General features: G+C 39.8%; 1 protein-coding gene across 8 annotated transcripts in view; it reads right to left on the reverse strand.

Annotated features, from left to right (window-relative positions):
* The window catches only part of Grik1 (glutamate ionotropic receptor kainate type subunit 1), a 379,400-nt gene that overhangs the window by 109,244 nt on the left and 243,088 nt on the right, over window positions 1-27,068 (reverse strand). For all 8 annotated transcript variants that reach the window (XM_026787199.1, XM_026787206.1, XM_026787193.1 and 5 more), the window contains exon 4: window positions 14,294-14,475. In XM_026787199.1, the coding sequence (XP_026643000.1) occupies window positions 14,294-14,475 (182 nt within the window). The remainder of the gene's footprint in view (window positions 1-14,293; window positions 14,476-27,068) is intronic.

The raw sequence follows: 27,068 nt of genomic DNA on the forward strand, positions 1-27,068 counted from the left end.
AAGTTACCTGAAAAAAAATAATATTATTGAAAAGGGTAACATTAATTTGACAGACAAAATTGAATCTATGTAAAAGGGTACTGAGGAATTATCTGAAAGAATTCATAGTGTTGAATTTGACAAGCAAAATTTGATAAAAAGTTATGATAGGTTAGCAGATAGAGAATCTGCCCAGGAAGGCAATCTGCACATTATCCAAATAATGTCCAAGAATGAGATGTTATCTTTAAACAAAAAACTTAAGACCTTGGAATCACATGTGCAGAATGAGGTCCAGAGGCTAGGTGCCTCAATGAAATCACTAGAAATATATACAGGTCAGGACATTCAGGCTTTACAAAAGATAGTAGTAAAAAGATTTGAAATAATTGAGGAAATTATTGGAGCTGATGAGCAGGATAAGAGGTACAAGGACAGTATTCAACATCACCAGTAGCTGTCAGAGATGACTTACCCAGGGTTTTTTAGCTTCCTATCCTGTAATCTACTCTGACAAAACATCAAGTTCTAAAGGCTCAAAAGGATCCAAAGAAGGTAGATGGACACCCATAGGAATGAATGATCTAAAAGAAAGTAAGCAAGCTTTCGTAACTTATGGCTTGCATTCCACATTTGTTAGGGAGATGGTAAAGACATAGGTTTCTAGAATCAAAGCCATGCTACATAAGTGGCTATCGTTAATTTCAGCAGACCTGAATGATGGACTTCAACTTGTTTAAATGTTACTTCAGGGAAGAGGCTAAACTTTAGAACAACAGGGAAAAGCAAATGACTTGAGACTTCCCAAGATCAAATTCTTGGTGAGGGCCCTTATGCTGACCCACAGGCTCAAGCTCTTTACAATGAACAAATTTCATCCCTATGCCACAGAGCAGCCTTAAATGCTTGGGGCAGGATTCAAGAAATAAGAAAATGAATTGAATCATATACCAGGGTTAAACAGGGCCATAGAGAACCATTTGGTGACATTTTACAATGATTAACTAAGGCTGTACAAATAGGAGTAACAGACACAGATGCTAAACAAGTACTTATTGAATCTCTGGCTTTGTAAAATGCCAACTTAGAATGCAAAAATATATTTGGACCTTTAAAGGTTAGATCAGCACCAACGGATGAATGGATCCTGCATACAATGAACATTGAGATATTTGACTATAATACTGAATCTTGGGTAGGAGAAGCAATTTTCAAAAAAAAAATGAGGAGACATCAAAATGCCAAATGTTTTAATTGTGGTAGAATAGGACATATGAGAAGTGACTGTAGACAAGGAATTCCTAGGAATAATATCTCCTCTGCGAATGGCAAGAATAGCAGGACTCAGCCTTCAGATGTATGTAGAAGGTGTAGCAAAGGCTGACATTGAGCCAATGAATGTAGATCAACAAAAGATAGATAATGCAACCTGATACCATTGGGAAAGTCATTGGGGGGCCTCTCACAGGCCCCCAAGTCAAAAGTGGTTTAGTCATTCCCAGTCACTGTGGAAAACACGTCTCACTAGGAAAATTAAAAAAATCCAGAGCCTTTTGTAAAAAACTATACTGTTCTGGATGATGGAATAACCATGGAGGATAGATAAAAATTCCAATAGGAAACAGGAAGATATATTCTGGCAGACTTCTATAAATGATCAAAGACCAAAGCTAAGAGTGCATATAAGTGGCAAAGTAATTGTGGATTTGATAGACACAGGTGTGTACGTGAGTATCATTACTCCAGAATCTTGGCATCCAAATTATACTGTTCAAGACACAGATGTTCAATTACTAGGAATTGTAACCTCATCTCAAGTGAAACAAAGCACAAGATGGGTTCAATACATAGGGCCAGAAGAACAAAGAGGAAGGCTGAGGCCATATGTGGCTAATATTGCAATGAATTTATGGGGTTCTGATCTGCTGCAGCAATGGAATACCCAGATTAATATCCCTGCAGTCCCAGAAACTCATAATTCTGGGAAGAATATTATAAACTACTATACACAGAGGTCACCAGCCATTCAGGCTATGCAAGAACACAAAGCAACTAGAAAATGTTTAGAGGTACCAACAACCCTATCTTTTAAATGGTTAACTGAGAAACCATATGGGTTAGACTGTAGCCATTAACAGAAGATAAACTGCAGGCTTTAGAACAGGTGGTATAGGAGCAACTAGATGCTCATCATATTGAAGAATCAACAAGCCCTTGGAATTTTCCTGTATTTGGTATTAAAAACAAATCTGGCAAGTGGAGAATAGTAACAGATCTAAGAGCTGTCGACAAGGAAATTCAAGCTATGGGCCCTCTACAATCTGGAATTCCTCTGCTTTCTCTATTACCAAAAGGATGTCCTCTTAAAGTTATTAATTAAAAGATTGCTTCTTCACTATACCTTTACAAGAAAAACACAAAGAAAAATTTGCCTTGACAGTGCCTATTTATAATAATTCTCAACCTACTAGGAGATACAAGTGGACCATCCTTCCACAGGGAATGTTTAATACCCACCCTATGCCAATTCTGTGTAAGTCAGCCATTAGAAATAATATATAAAAAATTTTCTAAACCTATAATTTACCATTATATGGATGACATTTTGCTATCTGATTCAACCATAGATACCTCAAAAAGAATGTTAGAAGGAATAAAGAAAATTTTGCCAAAAAGGGGATTACAAATTGCTCCTGAAAAAAATACAGAGAGGAGATTCTGTCAGTTACCTAGGTTATAAAATAGGTTTACAGAAAATTAGAACACAAAAGGTACACATTAGGAAAGATCAATTGTGGACCCTTAATGCCTTTCAAAGATTGTTAGGAAACATTTTCAGTCTATGACCAGCTGTTAGGCTAGCACCTGATCTAATAGTTCATTTAAACAAAACCTTAGATGGTGAGAAAGACTTAAATAGTCCCAGAGAATTAACAACTGAAGCTGAAAAGGAATGATGGTTATTGAAGAAAAATTACAGGAGGCACATGTGGATAAGGTGAATCCAAATCTTAATTGCATTCTAGTTATATTGCCTTCCAGAATTTCCCTCACAGGACTTTTAATGCAAAGGGGAGATATTATCTTATAATGGATCTTTTACCACATAAACCAAGTAAAAAAGTAAAACTTATATGGAAAAAGTTTCTGAATTAATTATAAAAGGGAAATTGAGACTTTATCAACTAGCAGGTATAGATCCAGCAGAGATTATAGTCTTTTTTACTTCTGATGAAATTAAAAAAATATTGAAAGACAATGAACCATGGCCAAAATCCTGTGCTAAATATTTAGGAGAGATTAATAGCAATTATCCCAAAAGTGATAGAATCAACCTTATAAAGTGTGGATCCTTCCCTACATTGTATGGGACACACCAATCACTGGAGCCCGTACATTCTATACTGATGCAAATAAATCAGGAAAGGCAGGTTACAAATCAGAAGATTTAAGTAAGGTGGGACAAAGCCCTTATAATCCTGTCCAGAAGGCAGAATTATATGCTATTCTCATGGTACTAAGGGGGTTTAAAGAATCTCTTAATATAATTACTGATCACAATATGCAAAAAGAGTTGTCTTGCTTATTGAAACTGCTGCATTTATACCTGATGATATTGAATTGACTTCATTATTCATACAGGTTCAAGATACAATCAGGAATAGGTTCTGTCCCAAATATATAACACACATCAGATCCCATACAGGTCTGCCAGATCTTCTAGCACAAGGTAATGCAGAAATTGATCAATTATTGATTGGAAATGTGTTGAAGGCCTCAGAATTTCATAAGAAACATCATGTCAATAGTAAAGGTTTAAAGAAAGAATTTTCATTACATGACAACAAGCTAAGGAGATTATAAAGAGATGTTCTACTTGCTCTTTCTATAACCAAACACTGCTGCCTACCAGGGAGTAACCCAAAGGGTACTTAAAGGAATGAAATCTGGCAGGTGGATGTGTTCCACTTTGCAGAATTTGGAAAATTAAAATATGTACACCATACCATTGACACTTATTCAGATTTTCAATGGGCAACTGCTTTGAGCTCAGAAAAGGCTGATTCAGTAATTACATATTTGTTAGAAGTTATGGCCATCATAGGTATACTTGTGCAAATAAAGACAGATAATGATCAAACATATTTCTCTAAGAAAATGAAACAGTTTTACTTATTATAATATAAAGCATATTACAGGTATGTTACACAATCCTACAGGTCAGGCAGTTACAGAAAGATCAAATCAAACTACAAACAAAAAGGGGTGGAAAATATTCCCTGAAATAGATTACATAATGCTTTTTTGACCTAGAATTTTCTTAATGCTATTGAGAAAGGAACAACAGCAGCAGAGAAACATTGGATGATAGAAAAGTTTTCTGAATTAAATCAGCCAGTGTATTCCAAGGATGTGTTGACCTCACAGTAGAAGTTAGGAGATGTGCTACGTTGGAGAAGGAGTTTTTCTCTTGTTTCAACAGGAGAAGAAAAGTTATGAATACCATTGAAATTAATAAAGATTCAGTTTGAAAAAGAGAAATCTCTTGAGAAAGAAAAATGAAGCCTCATCCACAGAGGTGACAACCAATCAGATGGTAAGGAAACCTCATAAGGGTTGGGGCAGGGTTTTTGTTCCTGTCTTTGCAGGAAAATATTCATCTTCAAAAAGTCAAGAGACCCTAAAGAGGAAAAGATAATTAACCAGATAGGATCACCAAACAAAGAGAATTATCACTTATGAGGACAAGTTATCTGAGGGTAAGAACCTGAATACTAACTAAAATAATAATCATGACTCACTTAAAAATCAAAGCTGCCTATGGAGTTGGACATGACTCCGTCCTTCTCAAAATCTAAGCATGTTGGTAAAAAAAATTCAGAGTTTCTGTCTCATGTCAAGAGCTGTCTGGTATCAGACAGAAAGAAGAAAGAATTTAGAAAAAAAAATTACTTTTCTTCATACCTATTTTTGTCTCTATCATACCTTTCATAGAATATATGTCTGTATGAATAATGTTTAAGTTTTCCACAATGAACGATGAATTTTCCTGCAGTAATCTTTGAAGTTTCCAGGAAGAAGATGGGGCCTTACAAAAACAACTCTACCTGGTTGATATGATACCATGATGCTGATAGCACTACTATAAGACCTGTTTGGGGTACCAGCTGTTCAAGATGGTTCCAACTTCGTAGCTGAAGTGGTGCACTTTTTTAACAACATTCTGGACAGAACTCCAAATAGAAACCTCAGGAAAATCCTACTGAATACTCAGAGCTTAATTGCAATTATACAAGACAATAATATTGAAACTTAACCACCATTTTACTTTCATAGGATTCCACAGAAAGAACATCATCCCCATGACAGCTGGATGTAATTCCAGAGGACAATGTCCTGACTCCTAAAAAAGTTTGTCCTCAGGGCTAGGGACATCATTTAGGGGTTGATTATAACTGTTATAGGGTTGGGGAATGGGGGATATTATGTAGGCTCAGGAACTCTTTGAAAATAAAAAGGGGGAAATTGGATGGGATAATAGGTTAGTGAGAGCTTACTCACATTAATAATAATAGTGAGTATTAGAGTGAATACTTATGACCTATTATTTATAGGTAATTTACATTGGTATAGATTCTTGTATATTGATACAAACTTAAATTATATTGAATATGTTTCTATTTTCATCTACAATATTTGTATACTTGGGCAAAGTTATTTTGTTATATTGTATGCATGCATGCTTCTACCTCTGCTTAAGACATTTTGTATATTGATACAATTTTAGGATATATTTATCATATTGCAATATACATTTCTACCTCTGGTCAATATACTTATACATTGTTTACATTTTGAGGTCACTGTCCTCATTTGTTGCACATTTGTTTAAAGATTGTTTAATATTCTAATATGGAATCTTAGTCTTTAAGTTTTATAGGTCAATAGTCATCCATGTTTGCCTTCTTATAGTTAGACTAATCAGGTTCTTTAAATACTGGCCTTTGGGCAAGGAATTGTCCATGCATCGATCACTCACAAAATTTCTGACGTCTGAACAGGACAAGCAGAATACAAGAAAAAATACTGTCAAATCTTGCCAAGACAGGGTAAGATGGTTTTGAAATTTTTCCTGCCTCTGAAAATGGTCTGTCAGTTACTCTAGGCCTTAGCCAAATTTGGTTGCTCCAACGTTGCAAATAAGACTTTGGGTGATTGCCCAGTTAGCTGGTTGTCTCTGTCATTTGTTGCACATTTGGGAAGTTGCTTGTTTGCACTTCTTGCTTACTCAAGTAATATTATTTCCCTTCTCAGATCTTCAATAGGGTTGAAGACTAGATAATTGTAGTTACTTTCCTTTCATTACTTGGCCAAATTATTTATGATACAAGACTTAAACCCTCTATTATACTCAATTCTGAGCTAGTATGGGATTTCTTTTTAGAATTTTTTTTCATGGCATAGCAACATGATTTTTCCCCTTATATAGTCTTGATGTTTATTTGAAAATAGGAGACTTGTTATGTACCCAACAGGGATGACATCTCCACAATTCTGTAGAAAACTAAAGTTCACTGTTCCTTCTGAAGTCTTAATATATGGCCCAATATACACAACTATAATTCTTTACATATTTTTTTTCTAAAATAGATCTACCTCAAAGCCCAGGATACATTTTATCTTTTATTAAAGACAAATTTTGATGGGGCTGGAATGAAGCATTGGCATATTTCTGAGGAGTATACATAGAAATACATTTCTAGCATTTTATTGTTTGCTACTTGAAGTTCAAACCTATTTCAGTCTTCTAAGTATACTTTTTAGAGGATTTGTAGAATCTTCAAGTGGGCATTCTGAATAATATGAACATGGTTGATTGGAGCACATTTCCAGTAAATTGTTGGCTATTCACAACAATTAATTGTTGTATGATTTAGATAGAACATTTTTATCTGTGAACTGCTCCTTACAACTAAAACTAACTATATGCTTAGGGGCTCTAAATATACTTTAATATCAGCCTGAGGGAAGCATAATTATAATGAGAACATATTGCCAAAATAATTGTATAATATACTACAAATTATCTTCCAGTTAGTGTAAATTGAGATACATCATGATTATGTCATAAGGATTTATCCACAGTAATGAACTGATCAATTAGCTGGCTCGAAGACCATCAAAGGACTTGAAGAACTTAAAAGATAATGTATTGCTTAATTAAGTCCTCATTTCTTAGATAGCCTACTAAGTACAAAGGCAGTGTACAAATTCCTGACATTTTAACCCTGGTGAAAGAATCTTTGAGCATGGGAAAATATGGACGCTCTAAGCTGAAGACACACATAGCCAGCTTGGAATCCAATAAGCCTATTCGTAGGTGAGGTGATGAAGCTGGAGCCAAGCTAGTAGATTTTCTCCCTGGGGTGTAGATAAATGACCACTAACAACTCAGGCAGGGAGGGCATCAGGCCCTGGCCTGAAGTTCCAGCTCTGCCATATCTGTTACTTGTAGCATGCAGATATTTTAAGCTGATAAAAAGAAATAACTTTAGCCAAATGGATAGCATGTGCTGGCAAATAGGGAGTACCAGACGAATTTATTTGGGGAAAGAGCCAAGTACTTCCAACTAGATAACCAAGCTTCTGCTCATTGTCCTACTGTTTCTACTTACAGTCCCTTATTAATTTACAAAGTGACTTCATGGTTTTAGACCAGGTTGTAGTCATTAAGTGGATATGTTTTTGTGACCTTGTTTTCCATGCCTCCTTTTGACCTCAGAGGGCAGGCAGAGGTTTACTGTTGTGTTGCTGTTGCTTGTACCTTGTCATCTTTAATTTTCAAAACTACTGAAATATAGAATGACTTTTTCTACTATATCAACCATGTTCTACCTTGTCCATGGGATTTATTCATTGGTATGTGTATATATGTGTGTGTGTGTGTGTGTGTGTGTGTGTGTGTGTGTGTGTGTGTGTGTAGACCTTCTATAAAGATAGAAACCATTAGGTATCTGAGAATAAAATGAAACAGCTTTCTGTAAGAAGTAGAGGCTAACAGAACATGTACTCTAGATTTAATAACTGTACTAGTAAGTTGGCATCTCATATGCAACAAAAACAATCCAAATCTTTAGTTTGTTTAAATTCTTAGATAAATTTTAAACCACATTTTGCTACTTGCTGGCTATGTGATATTATCCAAGATGCATAATCTCTCTGAACAATCATTTTCTTGTACAGAGATTATTTTTGGGGTAAGGGATGTTCTTATAGCAATGAAATGAATGCTACACCAAGTATCTTCAGCACAGAGCCTTGCATACAACAGGCGTTAGACAACAGTAGTCCTTAGGGTATCTGGTCTAACCTGTCTGTTATTAGAAACAACAGACTAAGATGCCAGTTAGAAGGCACTGGTTTGTACCTCTCAGCATTGTGTGGCTGTGCTCAGTGGTGGTTTTCGTCCTGAGAGACAAAGAGTGATTGTATGAACCTTGTCTAATCACCTCTGTTTGCCCTCATCACAGCTTGTGGGCACAACACATCAAGGCAAAAATCAATGCACAGAATTATTTGATTAATCAACGTTGCCATCGTACTTCTTAGCAAAGAAGCTAAGCATTTAAAAAAACATTTTCGTTGTGACCTTGTTTTTATGCTAATTGAATGAGAACAGAAAGAAAGGGGAACATGCAAGAGTATAAACATGTTGATAGGAAAGAATGCAATATAATTTTATAAAATATTTTCATTAAAAATGAGTTATTGCTCAATTCTAGCTCTCTGCCTCTCTGCTGCCACAAGCATTGTGGGGAAGAGACTACCTCTCTGAAGCGCATACTCATGTAATGACGGAGTAGATTTCCTAGTTGGAAAAAGAGGCTCAAGATCACCCTGGACTGTTTTCCAGCTCAGGAAGTTGGCTGAACCCCACTGCTGCTTTCCTAAGGGATGGAGCTCCTACAGAGGTTTCCATCCCCTCTATAAGCCACTATGCCAGAAAGGGATTTATAAAAGTTTCAAGCGAATTTGACACTGTCCAAAGTGCCAAACTGATTTTTCTGTACTGGAGTCATAGGTTCACAGACATTTTTATTTTTTACTGCTGTAAGATCTCAGGATGGGATGAAGCTTGACTTTTGAGGCAACTGAAGCCTTGAGGAGTGACTGGCCCAAATGTTCCTTGGCCGAGCTGGAAGCTCACCATTCTTGGCATACAATGTACCTTCCTCCTCCTGTGCCAAAGGTTAAGCTTAGTTAAGTATGCTAACTAAGCATTCTGTGAGTGAGCTATCTCCTGTACAGGATTGCTGTGCTGTAGGTGGGTAGCAGGTAGATTACTTTGGCGATCATGTATTGAAAAACTCTAATACAGTTGCGGATTCATTCATTTTTTTATTCAATCATTGCACGATACACTCACCATGTGATATAACATAGCAAGTGCTGGGGACATAAGTAAACACAGAAAACGCCCTGTCCCTCTGGGGCTTACTGCCTAATAGGGAAAACAGGCTAATCAGGTCACCATGTATTCAGGCTCCATATCTCTCCCTGGTGTGTAGATTACTGGAGGCTACAATCTTGTAAGAAGTCTAGAAAGAGGCAGGTTCAAGTCCCTGCAGGACTTAATGTTTTATATTAAAAATTACTCAGTTCAGAGAAGAAGAAATTATGATCTCTGAGCATCAGTTTTCAACTGGAATAGAAGAAGGCTACTAATCCCGCCGGAGTGATGGGCCATTAAATCCCAGCCTGCAGTCAGGCTCCACTTGAGAGGTCAACACATAACGTCTTCCTACCCTTCTCTTCATCACAGAAACCCATTACCTGTCAGGCATTTCCTCAAAGAGTGACTCCATGAGAAAAGGTGTACATGTGTGATAGTCACTGGAGAAAAAAGAAAGACTTTGGGGTATTAGAGAAAGGAAGGGACACAGCGGATAGGATATCAGGATATTCTCTGGAAAGTGACACATGCATGAGGTGGGGGTGGTGGCTTTGATTTGTGACCTGGTCCTTGTGACCCCTCAGCTGTTTGGGGGAAACTGGAACTGCAGACATTTGCAAAGGCAGTATGTTCATGAGAAAGCTGCACTCTTCTCTAGTCTAATCAAGTCTTGACATTTGAATTTTGAACTAATTCTGGGAAAATAACGTCCCAGATTCTCATCATATAGCACTTGTTCAATATGAATAGGGATAATCACTCCGCCAAGTGATTAGCATGCTCAATAATAACTATAGATGCTTCTCCACTTTTTTAACTTTCAGATAAATGTCAAATACCTTCCTTAAGGTACATTTAATTTTATTTTTCTCTTAAGAAGCATTTACAGGAGAGAAAATGTAATGATGGTGCAGGGAAGAGCCAGGCACTGATGGGAAGGAACGGGAAGGGGATGCCAGACTGACCTGGAAGAATGTACTCAGTAGCAATTTTTTATACACAGAAAAGAAAGTTATTAATACCAACCTCATAGAAAGAACAGAAGCAAGTGAATGTGATTTTCCTAGATATTTCTGGCAGCCTGCTTCTGACAGTCCATTGTGAAAAATCATGGTAACATGATTTCATAGCCTTTGACATCTGGCTGCCTGCAGAGACCATGTGGCAGCCTGGCTTGACAGAGTCCAGTTGTATGGGCCATTTTACCTAGCAGAGCTCCAGTTTCTTCTATTCCTAAGTAAGGGTGCCAAATTTACCTCAGAATGCATGGCATGGGAGTGTAAGAAGCCAGGCATCCAAATTATCATCTAGCAAAGTCCTCCATCAAGGACATGAGCCTCCTTCGTTTTCTTTCCCTTTAGTGAATTGTAACCAGAATCAGCTTTAGATGGCTGAATTCTCCACTCCCTGAGAGAACTCCTTAGATAGCTATAGTCAAGGTACCTGTCTTGCTTTTTATAGGTCATTGCCCAAAGCTAATAGAGTCACTTAAAGAGAATCACACAGAGGACTTGGGTTTATTTTAACATGAATAGTAAACTCTGAGTATTCAATATAATAGGCTCCAGCTGTTCAGTGCATCCCTACAAGGCCAGCTTAGGTCCTCTGCAGCCAACTCAAAAGGAGTAACTGCATTTGCATACAGTGGAAGCTTTGTGACAGGTTCTTTCCCCAAAACTACTTGCTTGTCATTATTAAAAATGATATCAGACTTGTTATCCCCAAGGCTAAGGGGTCATTGCATAAGAGGAAACAAAATGTTTGTGGAGTCAGAGGGAGCAGAATTCTCCATTGAGTCAGTATTTTTCAGATATGACAATGTATAAACTAATAGTGGGTGATATGCAAAAAAGTTGGACACGATCAAGCTAGCAGAAAGTCACAGCATGGATGGGAAGGACCTAATGAAGTTGCATCCCTAGCTATTGGCAATTGATGGCTTCTGGGGAAGGGAGATCCAGGTTTCTTCAGTAAAGTGTGCCCTGAGAGGCTACCCATGCTCCTGGAGAGGGTCCCATTCCATTGCTCATACAGGCAGCAGGAAGTCAACTTAGTGGGTCTAAGAAAAACAAGTTGGCTTTGGGTCTTTGCATCTGCTCCCATTAGTTACTGGATGAAGCCTCTCTGAAGACAATTATATTAGGCTCCGGTCTCTGAGTATAGCATAGTATCATTAGAAATCATTTCTTTGACTTTTTCCCCCAATGTATTTGGTTCTATCCTAGGTCTCTGGGCTCTGTCCAGCCTGGTTCCCGGACATATCCAGTTTCAGGCAATATCAGGCATGGATCTCAAGCTGAATCAGTCATTGGTTGGCCACTCCCACAAGTTCTGTGACACCTCTACTCCAGCACATCTTGCAGGCAGAACAAATGTAGGTCGAAGGTTTTATGACTGGGTTGGTGTCTCAGTGTCTTCACTGAAAGCCACATCTGGTTACTAAAGATGGCTGGAGCAGACTCCATATCCCAATTACTAGGAGTCTTAACTAAGGTCCCCCTAGTAGATTCCTGGGAGTTTCTACTATACTGGAGTTCCACCTCACCCTGAAATGTGGGGAATCCTATGGAAGAGGGGAAAGAAGGGTTGTAGGAGCCAGAAATGTCAAGGATAACACAAGAAAACCTATAGAATCAATTACCTAGGACTCATAGAGTCTCACAGAAATTGAAGTGACAAAAATTGACCTTGTTTGTGTCTGAGCTAGGTTTTCTGCATATATTTATGGTTGTGTAGCTTGGTGTTCTTGTGGGACTCCCAATAATGGGTGTGGGGGTTGTCTCTGAATCATTTGCCTGCACTTGGGACCCATTTCCTCCTACTGGGTTCCCTCATCCAGCCATAATAGGTATTGTATCTTGTTAGACCCTGATCAGTCAATATCTATGGGAGGCCTGCCGTTTTCCAAAGGATAAATGGGGAGGAAAGAATCTGGGGGAAGGGAAGGTTGGTGAGGGAGGACTGGGAGGAGAAGAGGGAGTGGAATCTGTGGTCAGGATATATGAGAGAAGAATAAATTTGGAAACAGTAGCTGAGTAGTTTCTTGCAACTTCCACAAAACTTCCCTGGCAATCTTAGCACTAAAATGATCAGGAAGGGTAAACATAGTTTGCAAATCTAAGATGAAGGTGAAAGAAGCTTTTGCACTAATGGTCAGAGGAATGGAGAGACAATCCTTCTTCCCACTCCCATTCCCAGACCTTCATCACTATCAGACAGCTTTTCTGGAGTGCTTCTCTTATAGGTTTGATTTGTATTTCAATTGCTTTTGAAAGATAAAATCCATAAACATCTAGAAGTATCACTACTAAGAAAGGATCATTATGCTTACATTTATCAATAAAGAAGGAAAAGTCTTACAGCCAGGACCCACGATGGTCTTCTCTTGCTTATCTCAGGCCTGTCTTTTGGGGAAGATGTAGCTAGTTGTGTGAGTCAGTACACATACATCTCATTAGAAAGTCATTCTCTTGAAGGTAACACGTCTCCACTCTCTGTCATAAGGGCCTCCTGGGAAAGGCTTACTTCTTTGCATTTTGAGAGTTACACATAAAATCTGGGTGATTTTTCTCAAGTTCCCATCTACACCTCATTGTGTACTTTAATCAGTTGTGGTAAGCTGTGTAAATGGAGCCTTACGATAAGGCAGTTCTCAGTAGAATCTTTTAGTACAATCATTCAATGGGTAATACAGACAAATGATTGGCCTTTCTTAGTATGTCCTTCTGGTGCAATCACAGCTCTAATTTTTAACTCAGTGTCTGTAGAAGTGCTCCACAAGTATGGTCATAGAACTATGGAGCTCCAGGATACATGGCTGTACCAGAAGACGACATCCTAGTGGTTCAAGAATCACCATGCTCATTTATCGGGAGCTGCTGGTGCACTCATGAAATTGCCATCCATTAACAACCTCTGGTGTTTTTAACCATGGCGCACAATTTATATAGTGTGCATTATTTTAAAATATCAATAAGAACATTGGCTATGTGACAAATCTATTTAAGTGTAAAAGTTGCATATAGTTTTTTTCCCTGATATTCCTCCAGCTGTTCTTTCATTTTTTTCTGATCATATTTGAAACTAGTATTTCTAGATGCACATATATACTTTCTAGATGTAGTTCTAATCCAAATCTGCAATCTTTAGTATAGTACTCTAGTGCCCAATGTATGACAGCCCCAGCGCATACAGCTGTTGCCACAAGTCCCTGGGAACTAGAATCACTCTGCAGGGAGGACTGGGAATCAGTGCTTTACCTTTTAAAGATTCTGAATTTCCTTTGGTGGGTGCTAGACCGAAGTCCTCAACAACTCAATTATCATTGTTTTATTATTTTTATAAACATGAATGACACCTTTCATCTATGAAAAAAATATTAATTGCCTGTTTCCATCCACATCCTCTGGAGAGGAAGGCAAAGAAGCTTGCTGTCCATAATGAGAGAAGTGTCTCCTTTGGGCTGAGATTGCTCCATCCCTTTTCTATTGTGCTTGCAATCCTGCAGCATAGGCCACAGAGGCCTTGCCAAGTAAGTCAGGCATGGCACAAATAAGATGTGTCCTGATCTTCTCAGAAGGTGTAAAAAACACAGGTATTTGCATCACCCAATTTGCCTTCTCTTCCCATCTACTAGCAGGGCATACTTACCACACAGCACATACAGAGGATTACACACCCATCACAACTGGGTCTGAACTAACCTTACCCTTGGCTCATTAAAAGGGGTCTGAAAATTAGTCTTTGTCTCATCCTATACCGTGTGGCTATACCAAGCATAAACAAGTAAAATCCAAAACCTAATGCTATATTTTTTGAATTTTTTTCTCCCATCTTTTGTCCCCTCCACACACTTCTTACCTGCTTAAGGATTTCAGCAGCAGTCTCGTGTGAACAGTCAAATATCACATAAAACTCTTTGCCTTTCTTCATCTCCTTGAGCAGAGGTTTGGCATCTTTATTCCCAGAGGGCAGCTGGCGGATTTTGATTTTAATGTTGTATCTGGAGGGAGCTTTGATGAGCTCTTGCAGGCGAATTAGACCTGGAAAATAGCATCCAATCATGCACAGAGATAGATCTGTGTTGTTTATTGCCATTTACAGTCAAAGCAGAACATTCCCAAAATATATCAAGCAGCCACCAACCTAAAGGTTACACTATTGACTTCCTATTTGTCATCGCTCCTTGTCTGGTAGTTTGCACTGATATTTTCCATTTGTGGGGCTGTGGCTTGGAAGCACAATTTTCCCAAGTGCATTTTGAGTTTATTTAGCATGCAATTGTCCTTTTAGCCACTCAGCCAACACTCCAAGTCTTTAACATATCAAGTCTGTGACTATGCAATTTCAACAAACAAAATCTTGCTCAAAGTTTCTAGAGGTACCTCAATGAAACAGCACCTGTTACCCTTTTTAGAACATGTTTTCAAAAATCTGTTCTTATGAATATGTGTGTGAGTGTGCATGCATGTGCGTGTGTATGTACCTGGACCAGAAGAGGCCAGAAGAGGGCATCTGATCCCCTGGATCTGGAATAACTGAAGTTGTGGGCTGACTGAAGTGAATGCTGGGAGCTGAATTCTGGTCCTCTGCAAGAGCAGGGAGTTAAGTGATGAGCCACCTTTCCAGTACGAACTCCTGGTATCTTTTAAAATCTCAATGATTACAAAGATTTCTTGAGGTTGCTAACTAATGAAAACTTATCATCTAATATTTATTTGCAGCATGTCATTTACCAGCTAGTCAGCTTGCTTTGTGTAATCTTATAATCAGACTATTTATAAATGACTTATTATAACTCTTGCTAATACTTTAGAATGATGTGTTGGTTACGTCCTTTTTTGATGAAAATGTACTATAGGATTTGGGGTGAGTAGGATGGTAAAAGCAGAAATGTCTTTTAAAATATAACTGCCAGTGTTTGTAGCAAAGTGTATGCAGCGGCCTAAATTGATGGAATATTTGCTTTGCCACAGGTCTGGATTCACCCCAGTTGCACTTTTCCCTAATGGAAATCCATTGCTGGGCAAGGTGTACACCTGTGGAAAAGCTCCATCTCAGGTCACTGATGTTAACTGGTGTTCGCTAGAATGCAGGATGCTGCCCCCTCCTCTCTCAAGGACTCCAATCACATGGGGAAACCTACTTGAAAAGAAAGTCTGCAGTTCAGTGCCTTCGGGATTTGTTAGCTAGAAGTAATCAACAGAGAATATTAAACTTTATGAGTGTTCAGATGGAAATTGTATGGAAATTGTGCTGTGCCTGGTTCAGGACGGCACATGGTTTCCAGCCCCTTCCAGACGTGAGACCTTTGCTTCTTTCTCTGTTATTTTTTATTGCTCTCCCCCAGTGGTCCCATTTGTTTGAGCTTCCATTGGAAAGGCTTCTCCAACACAGGAGACAGGTTTGATTCTGAAGTGTGGCCGGTTTTTCAAGACACTAATTTTAGAGTTACACTGAGTAGATACGAGGGATACTGTTGCACAACCATGTTAAGAGTTAGCATATTTTCCACCCACCCTTTTCTTCTTTTCATAAAATCAAAATTAGAACAGCAGACTTCTTGGGCTCTCACTCCTTTTCAAATCAGTCAAGAACTAAAACTGAAACACTCCTTTTTTTTTAAACCTGCTAAGTTTCTTTTTCTGAACCACCACCAAGTGCTAAGAATGAAGTTGGGGGTGGAATGATGAATATATATATATATATATATATATATATATATATATATATATATGTGTGTGTGTGTGTGTGTGTGTGTGTGTGTGTGTGTGTGTGTGTGTGTGTGTGTGTGTGTGTGTGTGTGTGTGTGTGTGTGTGTGTGTGTTATTTCTTTTATTAGCTAAACCTCATAATAGCACTATGAAGCAATTTATCATGTTTATTATTTCAGATACAGAAACCCAGAACAATTAAATAACTTACTTGGGCTACAGGGATAGCTGGCTGGATCCATAGCTTAAGATTATCTGTGAGTCTAATGCTCTATCTTTCTGTGTCCCCACCCTGCCTTATAAATACAGGCCATTGGTCCTGAGGGAGCATGGAAGCTTCAAATGGTTTGATGAGAATGAAAAAACAGAACCAAAGACAGATTTTCCTCTCTTCCTTTGTTCAGGCTTCATGTTCTGCTACCACATGTTTTTTTTTTCTTTTTTAGCTTGAGCATGACCACCTAGGAGAGCTCAATGTGTCCTTTAGACAAAATGGAAAAAAAAAACATTTTAAAACTACATTTCATATGCTGCAAAGAGCTGCCCCTTTTTCTTTGTTGAATGGAATGTCAACCTTGAAGCACATCTTCCTAGCCAGGACCCTGTTGGCATTTAAAGTTGGCAGACTCCAGTTCCCAATTCATTCATCCACATTCAAGAGGACGTGTTTCCTGGGTGCTCATGAGATCCTAAGCCTGCGCTGAACTCTGCAAGGCCTTTAAAGCTCGGAAGAGATTTTCATGCTGGAAAGTGTCCCTGCGTGGATGGAGTATCATTGCCACTTGATTTCAGACATAGGAAGCTGGCTGGGCCTACTATAGGCTGGAGTAACTGGAGGTGACCGTTATATAGCAAGTTCAGGGATTAAAGTCAAGTCTGCCTCCTGATTCCCAAGTAGGGTTTTTTTCTCCTTAATCAGTGACCCTGCCCAGTTCTTGTATTTTGGAACAAGTGATTGAATGAATAGTTCAACTAACCAAGTTACTAGGCCAGCAAATAGAGAAAGCAAAATCTAGACCAGAATAAATGCATCAGACCTTCTCTTGGCCTGCTGTGACCAACCACTTTCATAATAGTTTCAGCAAAGAAAGATTTTCATGCCAAGAGAGGGAGAAGAGCATAAGTTAATACAGAAGGTCAGTTTCTAATTGGCATAATTTTCCCTTCATAGAATTCTATCATTTAGCTTGTAAATGAGAAGATGCCTTCCTCGATATGTAGGTGAATTGGCTTTGGGGAAAGAAGGCTCTGCAGACTGAAAGGTCATAGACCCAAGGTGTAAGAAGGGCAGTGACTTTACACCCGTCTTCCTGAAGCAATAGCTGCCTTCATGGCAAATGATGCTGAATCTACAATTTAGAAGGCTTTCTCCCTTCACAGGAGAGAACATTCACCGAAAGCTTTCCTTTATATTTGCAGTTTGTGGTAATCAATCAAGCATTTCATGTTTCATTGTAATGACTAGTTAAAAGTTATTTGTTAAACAGATAATGACCTTAGGATAAGGAAATAGATTTAAGAGCAGCCCCCAGATTTCTGACATCCTCCTTTGGATGCCTGCCCAGATCAGGTGACCCAACCCTGACAAGACTTCTGTTACAGGCAATACCAATGGTACTTCCTAAACTAAAAATGTGGTGGTTTTTCTAGCCCATCTCGGTGGAGGCGTTTTAGATTGAAATGAAGATCAGGAATGGACCATACAGACCCAAGTAAGTGACTTCTGTGGGATAATTCTCTTATACATGATAAAGATTTGTCATTCGTATTGGTTTAATAAAATGCTGATTGACCAGCAGACAGGCAAGAAGTATTGGTCAGTATCCAGGCAGGGTGGCCAAACTAAGAGAATTCTGGGAAGAGAAAAGGCAGAGACACAGTTGCCAGCCAAGTGCAGAGGAAGCAAAAGATAATGCCTTACTGAGAAATGGTATCAAGTCACGTGACTAAATACAGATAAGAATAATGTGTTAGTTTAAGTTGCAAGAGCTAGTTACTAACAGGCCAAACAGTTTATAACTAGTATAAACCTCTGTGTGTTTATTTGGGACTGAATGGTTGTAGAACCAGATGGGACAGAAACCTTAGTATAAAGTAACATAAAATTGATCTCATCTTGACTCTCCATGACTATCAATGTCATGAATGAGAGAGGAAGGTTCTGGACCAAAGAAGACAAAAGAGATGCCACAACGAAATCCAATGAATGCTCCTGGGGCAATTAGGGAAAAGATGAAGGATGAGTTTGCGAGACAGTATTGTATCATTGCTAAGCTTCCTACATTTCATGGATTGCTATGTGGCTGTAGTGAAGAAAGTTGGTTTCTAAAGTAGGTGCAACAATGTATTAGTGAGCAAAAAAGTCAAAATATCTACAATTTACTTTCCATACAATGTTCTATAGAGCTCATAGCTACTGTTACTCATACTTTTTTTTTCATGGTTCTAAAAATTGAACCCCGAGTTTTGATTGCCACACATTGAAAGTTTGAGACAATGTGTAGTATGCTGTATAGCCCCAGGATGCCTTGGGTCTTCTGGTCTTCCTGCCCCAGCCTGTCGAGTGAGGTTTATGGGGGTGTGGATTGCAGGAGGAGGGCCCGCTTGTTCGTCCTGGCTGCCTGGTTAGCTTAGCCCCAGAATAACCACACAGAAACCAAATTAATTAAATCACTGCTTAGCCCATTAGCTCTAACTTCTTATTGGTTAACTCTTTCATTTTAGTTTAACCCATTTCTATTAATCTGTGTATCGCCACATGGCACTGGCTTACTGGCTAAGTTTCAGAAGCACGTCTTACTCTGGTAAGATCCATGGCACCTTCTCTCCTTTCTTTCTCCCATCATTCAGTTCTGTATTTCACGACTACCTAAGTTCTGCCCTATCAATAGGCCAAGGCAGTTTTTTTATTCATTAACCAATGAAAGCAACACATTGACAGAGGACCTCCCACACCATCATTCCTCACTTGTAGTTATGCTTATGTTGAAAGAATGAGAGAAGATTAAAATGAATTTGGTCCATTAGAAATGGCTACTGTGTCTGGATGAAACCATGGGTGCACAAGTTTATTGTACACCTCTTGAAAATTTTCTCTAAGTTCAAAGACAAAACTCCTGGCTATGAAGTAATATCACACGTGTCCCCTCTGATCCTCACTCCCAGGCATGCAATTAGAAACCCAAAGTTGAAAGTGCTTTAGAGCAAATTCAGGTTGTTTCACATGAATGTGAGCTAGGCTGCATATAGAGGTAACATTTAGAAAGTGTCTACGTGGCCAATTCTAAACATTTTGGTTGTCTCCTCTGTGTATTCAAATATGACACAGAAAAAAATGCTGATCTGCTTCTGTATTGAGGAGCGGTGGCATGGGGCAGAGCATATGGAAGAGGAATAAAAACCCCCTCTGTTTCTAGTGGAAATGTAAAAAAAAAATGCTATGTGTCTTCTTCAATAATAACAAGCCTTGCTATTTGCACTGTCTCTCTTTCCCAGCATGCGGCTTGCCTCCTGAATGCTCACTAAACCTAGAATATCTTTGGAAGTGTTCAGGTGCAGGAGCTATTTCATGGAGAGGAGAGAGATGCACAGAGAGGTTAATTGTCTAGATCAGCCCTGAGAATGAGGCACAGACACCAGGAATTGAAAGGGACTTTAAAGGTCAAAGTCTTACTTGATGCAGGAATCCCTTCCCTTCGCTGCTGAACACCTCTCGGTGTGAGAAGCTCTCTCCTGCACACCGCAGTCCAATCTACTCCTGGGTAGCTTTCGTTCTATTTAATGAGTCTCAGTTCAAAAAGAAAGTGCCTCAGTTTTCTTGAGTCTTAATCCAATTCCCTGTTCATTACACCATACAAGTGGGTTTGAGGCTGTAAAAATGAGTGTAATAAACCATTGGGACCTGAAGATCAGATCACACATTTTAAATGTTAATTTCTTCTGCATTTGAACTCAGAAACATGCAAAATGGCATTTCACAAATGTGTGGGTATATTAATATACCAACATCTAATAGGATTCTTAAGGGCATCTATGTATAAATTGGGAATCTTCCAGAGGGAAGGAAAAATATGGGCTGAGAAATGGAAATGAGAGACACAAATTACTTGGGGGAAGTGTGGCCTGCCTTAGTGCAGAGCTTCAGAATATGGTGTTTCAAAATTACAACAACAACAAAAGGTAAGTTGGAGGCAACCATAAGGAAAAATTGTGGCTCTTGATCACAAAGGAACTCATGCAGGAACCTAACCCAAACACTTTAGATTGACTATATTGCAGTAAACTCCAGCAATATATTTTGGGCCTGAATTCTGGATAATATCTATGGTAGCTAAAAGCAATGTCTCTTGCATATATCTCAAGGCTAACTTCCGGAGTAGAATTCTGAACTTTGGAGATTTCTGGACAGGGGACTGGGATTGAATACATGGCAAGTTTAAGCAAGTGGAGGAAGAGAAAACAGAAAAGAACTGTGAATTGTTGCTTGTTAAGATCCTGTAGCAAGGACCTTTTATCCCATAGTGAGGAGGATTTGAGCAGCCTTGCAGTCCCTAACATCACAGCGGGCTAAGCTGTGCACAATGACAGTGAAATGACACTGTCCATCATGTGACACTGACTGTGCGCAGAATCCCCTTCATTTCTGCTTCTATCCTATGGGTAAATGCAAGGGAATGCACCAGACATTCAAAAGCTTTAGTCACCCTTGCAGGTTCCTGGGAGTTTCCCTTGCACCAAGTTCTACCTGACCTGAAATGCTCCCTTTCCAGTCATCTCTTTCAGTACCCTCCCCCTACATCTACCAACAATGCAATCCTTCATGTTCCCATACCCACCCATCTCCAGCACACTCATAAGATCTCTTTTATTTCCCCTTCCCAGGGAGATTTATATGATTCCCCCTTGGGCCCTCCTTGTTACCTAGCCTTGCTGGGTCTGTGGATTGTAGTTTTGTTCTTTACTTTACAGCTAATATCCACTTATAAGTAAGTACGTACCATGCTTATCATTTTGAGTTTGGGTTACCTTAATCTGGATGCCTTTTTTTTCTAGTTCCATCCATCTGCCTCATGATGTTATTACTTTTAATAGATGAATAGTACTCCATTGTGTAAAAATACCACATTTTCTTTATCCATTCTTCAGTTGAAGGGCATCTAGGTTGTTTCCAGAGTCTGGCTATTATAAATAAATCTTCCGTGAACATAGTTGAGCAAGTGTCCTTGTGGTATGATTGAGCATTTGTTAGGTATATGCCTAAGACTCCTAGTAATGGTGGATACCTAGCCTAAAATGGATGTCTTCTGTGACCAGGGAATATTTCCAGCGAAGGGATTGGGACACCAACCAAGCCACACAGCCTTTGGTATGAAGTCTTTTCTGTATATGAAATGTGCTGGGGTAAGGGTGGTACAGAGATTGTGGAAGTGGCCAACCACTGACAGGTCCATCCTGAGACTGAGGCCATGAGAATGAGCCCACCCCTGACATTGCCTGGAGTGCCAGAACCCAGAGGCTGGATGGCCCAGAGATCTCGGATAGAACTAAATATCATTGGAGAAAAAATTATGTCAATGCAGTGATGCCTAATGATATTCTGCTATATTAGTAGACTGGTGACTACCCCAACAGTCATCAGAGAGCCTTCATCTGATGGAAACAGATCTAGAAACTCACTGCCAAACATTAGACCCAGCTAGGGGAATTCTGCTGAAGAGACGGAGGAAGGATTGCAGGAACCAGAGGGGTCAAGGACTTTTAACCCACAGACACAACTGACCTGTGCTCCTAGGAGCCCAGAGTCTGAACTGATAGCCAGAGAGTCTGCATGGGACTGATCTAGGACCTTTGCACATATCTGACAGTCACATTGCTTGGTCTTCTCGTGGGACTCCTAACAGTGGGAGCAGGGGCTGTTCCTAAGTCTTTAGCTGGCTTTTGGGGACCTAACCCTCATGCTGGGTTGCCTGGCCTTTATACAAGGGGAAGTGCTTAGTCCTATCATAACTTGAAATACCATGTTTTGTTGATACCCATAGGAAGCCTGCCCCTTTCTGAACAGAGACAGAAGAGGAGTAGATGGTGGTGGGGTGGGAGGAGAGGAGGGACAGAAAACTACAGTTGTGATACAAAATAAATAAATTTAATTGAAAAACTCCCAAACCAAAACTTCAGTCATTATTTGAGTACAGTCCTCAGAGCAACTACTTCATCTGTTTACATGGTGGTTGGGACCTTTACTCATTTTACTAGGATATCCAAGGGTGCGTGACATGTTGGCATTCAAGAGCCCAGTTTTTATTTTTGTGTTTGTTTCTCTATAGATTCTCTTAGGATTTATTTCTTTCAGTCACTGACATTTCTTTGTATGTTAATCTCATTTCAAATTCGTCCTTGCTGAATGTACATGTTCACAGTGGAATTTGATTCAGGCACAGATAATAATGAAACTACGAAACTCGCAGAAAGAAGAAAGGGATGGGGAAATATAGTAAGTGAAATGACCCAGACTCAGAGAGATAAATCCTGTATATTCTGTCTCATCTGCAGAACCTAGGTCCTGGCTTCTGTGTGGGTGTATTTGTGTGGGCGTGAGTGCGGGGGGAGTTCAGTAAACTGGAGAGAAGCTGGGAGAAGGGGAGAAGAGGATTTGGAGGACAGTGGAGAAGGTAATAGAGTACACAGGCCGTGAGGATAGGTTAAGTGCATCAGCGGGAAGCAGTGCTTGCCTTGCAAGACTGACTCTAGATCACTGACCTATACACGCGTGCACACACATGCATGCACGCATGCACACACACACACACACAGAGAGAGAGAGAGAGAGAGAGAGAGAGAGAGAGAGAGAGAGAGAGATTCTGGGTGTGGCATGGGATTTTGAAACTCCAAAGTCCACTTTCAATGACACACATCCTTCAATAAGGCCATACCTCCTTATCAGTCCCAGCAGTTCATCAAGGACTAATCATTTAACTAGATATTGATCTTAAAATAAAATCACATAAATCGTCCTTTCTCTACAACTTTGTCTACATGTGGTGCAAGGACTAGTAACTGTTGCAGACCACTGGTTAGGCATCTCATGCAGCTGTGACGGATTCCAGAAATGACTTACGGAAATCATAAACTAACAAGTCAAGGACTAAGCAGTTACACAACACCTCTTAGAAGCCACGTGCCATGAATCTGGGACTGGGTTTTCTGTCAGGGACTCATTGCCTTGTGCATTCTATTCACATTGGCATCCAAAGTGAGACTACTCTCCTGAAATCCAGACCCCTCTATTCACAACTCCTTTTGATATTTATGTGTGCCTAAAATTCAAATTTGGCACATTCATGGCCGAACATTTGATATCTGGGAGGGTTAGTTTTCAATGACAACATGCCACAACCTAAAATCACTTGGCAAGAGAGTCTCAATTGAGGAAGCATCTAGAAAAGGATGGGCTGTGGCATGTCTTTGGGGGATTGTCTCAATTGTTAGTTGAAGTGAGAAGACCCAGCTGTGTGGTATTTAGTTTGTTCAGCAACAAATAAAGCTTGCCTGAAGATCAGAGGGCAGAGCTAGCCACACTAGTCAGCCACAGAGGCCAGGCAGTGGTGGTACACAACTTTAATCCCAGTACTCAGGAGACAGAGGCAGACTGACCTCTGTGATTTCAAGGCCCACCCTGGCTACACGAGATTGAATCAGTCTTAAAGAGAGACAGAGCCAGGTGGTGATGGCTCACACCTTTGATCCCAGCACTACACACGTAGAAACAGGTGTGATATGGCTAGGCAGAAAGAGAAATATAAGGCAGGAGGAGACAGGAACTCGGAGCAGCCAGTCTGAGAGTTCTTAGGGTCAGGATCGCCATTCGGTCTGAGGATTAGGTAGAGGTAAAGAACTAGTGGCTGCCTGTTCTGTTTCTCTCATCTTTCACCATTAATCCCTACAACTGACTCCAGGTTTTTATTGTTAAGATCATTTAGAATTTGTGTCACACACAGCTTGCTTGGGATGGGTCCTGACTTGTGTGTGAGCGAAGGAGGCAGGCAAGGTGCATGAGTTTGTTTCTGCTCTTGACTATGGTGGTGACCAGCCGCTTGAGTTCCTGCCTTGACCAACTGTTATGAACTGTAACCTGGAACTGTAAGCTAATTAACCTTTGTCTTCCCTAAGTTGCTTTTGGCCAGAAAATTCAACCACAGCAACAGACAGGAATGTAAGACAATATCCATCTGGCTTCCTACAGGTTAACGACACCCAAATCCTTTACCATCTCAGAGGATGGCAACTTTATCCATTGGCTTGTGTTAAAGATGAAAAGATTATCTTTTACTCACCTCCCTGTCTTCCAACCTCTACTGTCTCAAGATATTATTATCATTATGGTTTTCTTTTAGCCCACAAAGCGTAGCCTGCTTTGCCTTTACCAGAGCATTAATAGTTCCTACGACAGAACATAGATTTCCTGTTCTAACCTACTATTTAAAAATAAACTTGCCATATGGCATTTGTCTCATGTCAAAGGAAAGCAATATGTTTTCCTTGACATATGACTCAACTGGAATGCCAGCAAAACTGCTTCTTTAGGAGAGCTATGGGACTCTATTCCTTTCCTGTTATATCAGTCCACTGAGGGAAGTGTCTGCAACCCAAAGTGCCGGGAGTTTCTCAGGTAATGGAGTTTAATGCATCAGAGTCTGTGTCATTCAGTAACAAAGGTAGTGATGGGTACATAGGACAGCTTTAAAATGTTGTCAAAGCAGGAGACAATGACTTGTGCATGCTGGGAATATTCACGATGCTGCTTCCACAGCTTTCTGGAGGAGTCTTTGCTGTTTGATCCATCATTAAAACACACCCCATACTGTAATGCAAATGGTAGCAAGAAAAAGGGCATACAGGAAAAGCTTGCAAGTGGGGGGCACATTGAGACACTTAGATTGGTAAACTCGTTCAGCCTCTAAGATGTTCCCAGTGCTGATGCTCTCTTACTCCGATGCTAACATCTCCATTTCCTGTCTTGGTTACTATAGGAGTGATTGGCAGATTGCAATGACTACTGTCAGCCCTCTAGAGTGCCTTATCAATACAACAGCCAGAATAATCCATTAATACCTTGTCGCTTTGATCCTGTTCAGTAAACACAGAGTACAAACTCTTCCAGGGGTCTCCAGTGCCCCCACAGCATCCATCAATCCCTCTCCCCTGACCTCTTCCACCACTAATGTCATTTAAGTCAACTTCAGTCACACTGCTTTTCTCACTAGCTCCATAATATACCAGACACAGTTTCACCAGAACCAGCAGCTAGCTTTGCCCGGAACCTTCTCGTACCACATGGCTCACCTCCTCACCAGCTCCAATTTGGGCTCAAACCCAAATTGTGACATGATCCCAAACACTGAAAACTGCACTCTGGCGTCCAGATTTTTCCCTACTATGCTATTTTTTTATCCCATATTGTTTAATCACATGTAAATGTATCACATATATGATATATATGTAATACATATGATATATATCCCATATATTATACTCTAGGAGGGTGGAATCAAGACGGTATGGTGTAACATGAGTTGGAGTTCTACAGGAAGCAGTCTATCCAGCATTGGAATATAAATCATGTCTTACACGGGGTACTGCAGAAATCCACAGTAGGTCCCTTCTGTGACAAAATCCTGCTGTCTGAGGCCAAGGAAGAAGCCCTTTGAAAAGCGAGGAGCACTCCCAAGAGTCCTATTGGTCAGTTGGAAGCTCAATTATGCCAAAGCTGCTCCCCTTGACCCTCTTAAGAGTTAGTCAGAGCCTCATTGCATTGCCCTGCTTTCAGTATGCAGATAGCAAAAGTGGCCACCTTTCTCTCAAGACCCGTCTCTTTTCTGTTGCATCTGAAACATTCAGACATTAAAATCTTGCTCACATATCCTGCACTTGAGCATTCTTCATAACCACGTAAGTACAACCAAACAAGGGCCAGGATAATCATGAATTTAGAGGAAGGTCTATGTACAAGATAAAGCAGGGACTAGGGAAAGCTTGTGCTAAAGCCCCTTCTACTGTTCCTGGAAAGTATTTGGGTTAGGGCCTAGAGAGTGTGCTTAGAGAAGTCTAAAATAATGGCCCAAGATACTTTAATCATATATTCTATTACTTTTATTTTATTACTTTTATTTTATTGGTGTGTAGCTAAATTGTGTGGGTGTGTTTACATGCGTGTGGGCATGTATTGAGTGTTACATGTGCTTAATGAGTGCTTGTGTGTGGGCACATGAGCTCATGCACACACATTATAACTAGAAGAACATTTCAGGTGTCCTGACATCTTTATCACCCTCCATCTTATGCTCTTGAGGCAGGACTCTCATTGTAGCTGGAACAAGATGATGGCCAGCACACCACGTCATCCTCCTGTCTCTGCTCTTTCCATACTGTGCTGGGGTTAAGGCATCTCTGTTGTTATTCTTGGCTGTTTATGAGGTGCTTAGGCCTGAGTTCTTTAGGCTTGCATAGCAAATGCTTTTATCCATTCACGCATCTCTCTAGCTCCTATGTGTGGAAGGTTTTTAATAATGGGTGCATCACTGAGATGCCATTGGAGGGTTATTTCATCCCAGGGCCTTCTCCCCAGTTGTTCCTTTTAACTGAGATTTAGAATTCTCTCTCCAGGTATCCACATGGCTTGGTCCTTATACTTTTTTTGGGTTTTACTTTTATTATAAGTACTTCCCAGACATCCCTACATAAATTACAAACTTCTTTTCTACCCAGTTTCTCAAACATCATTAGCTGCTTTCTCTTTCTTCATGACATTGACTGCTACTTATATACTAAATATTTACTTTTGTATTTTGTTTAGATGAACAGGTTGGGGGAGTCAAAAGGTCAGAGATATTTTTGCTTGTGTTTGAACATTTTTGCTAATAGTAAAT

This window comes from Microtus ochrogaster, chromosome 2, assembly GCF_000317375.1.
Source record: "Microtus ochrogaster isolate Prairie Vole_2 chromosome 2, MicOch1.0, whole genome shotgun sequence".
In the NCBI taxonomy this organism is placed as follows: Eukaryota; Metazoa; Chordata; class Mammalia; order Rodentia; family Cricetidae; genus Microtus; species Microtus ochrogaster.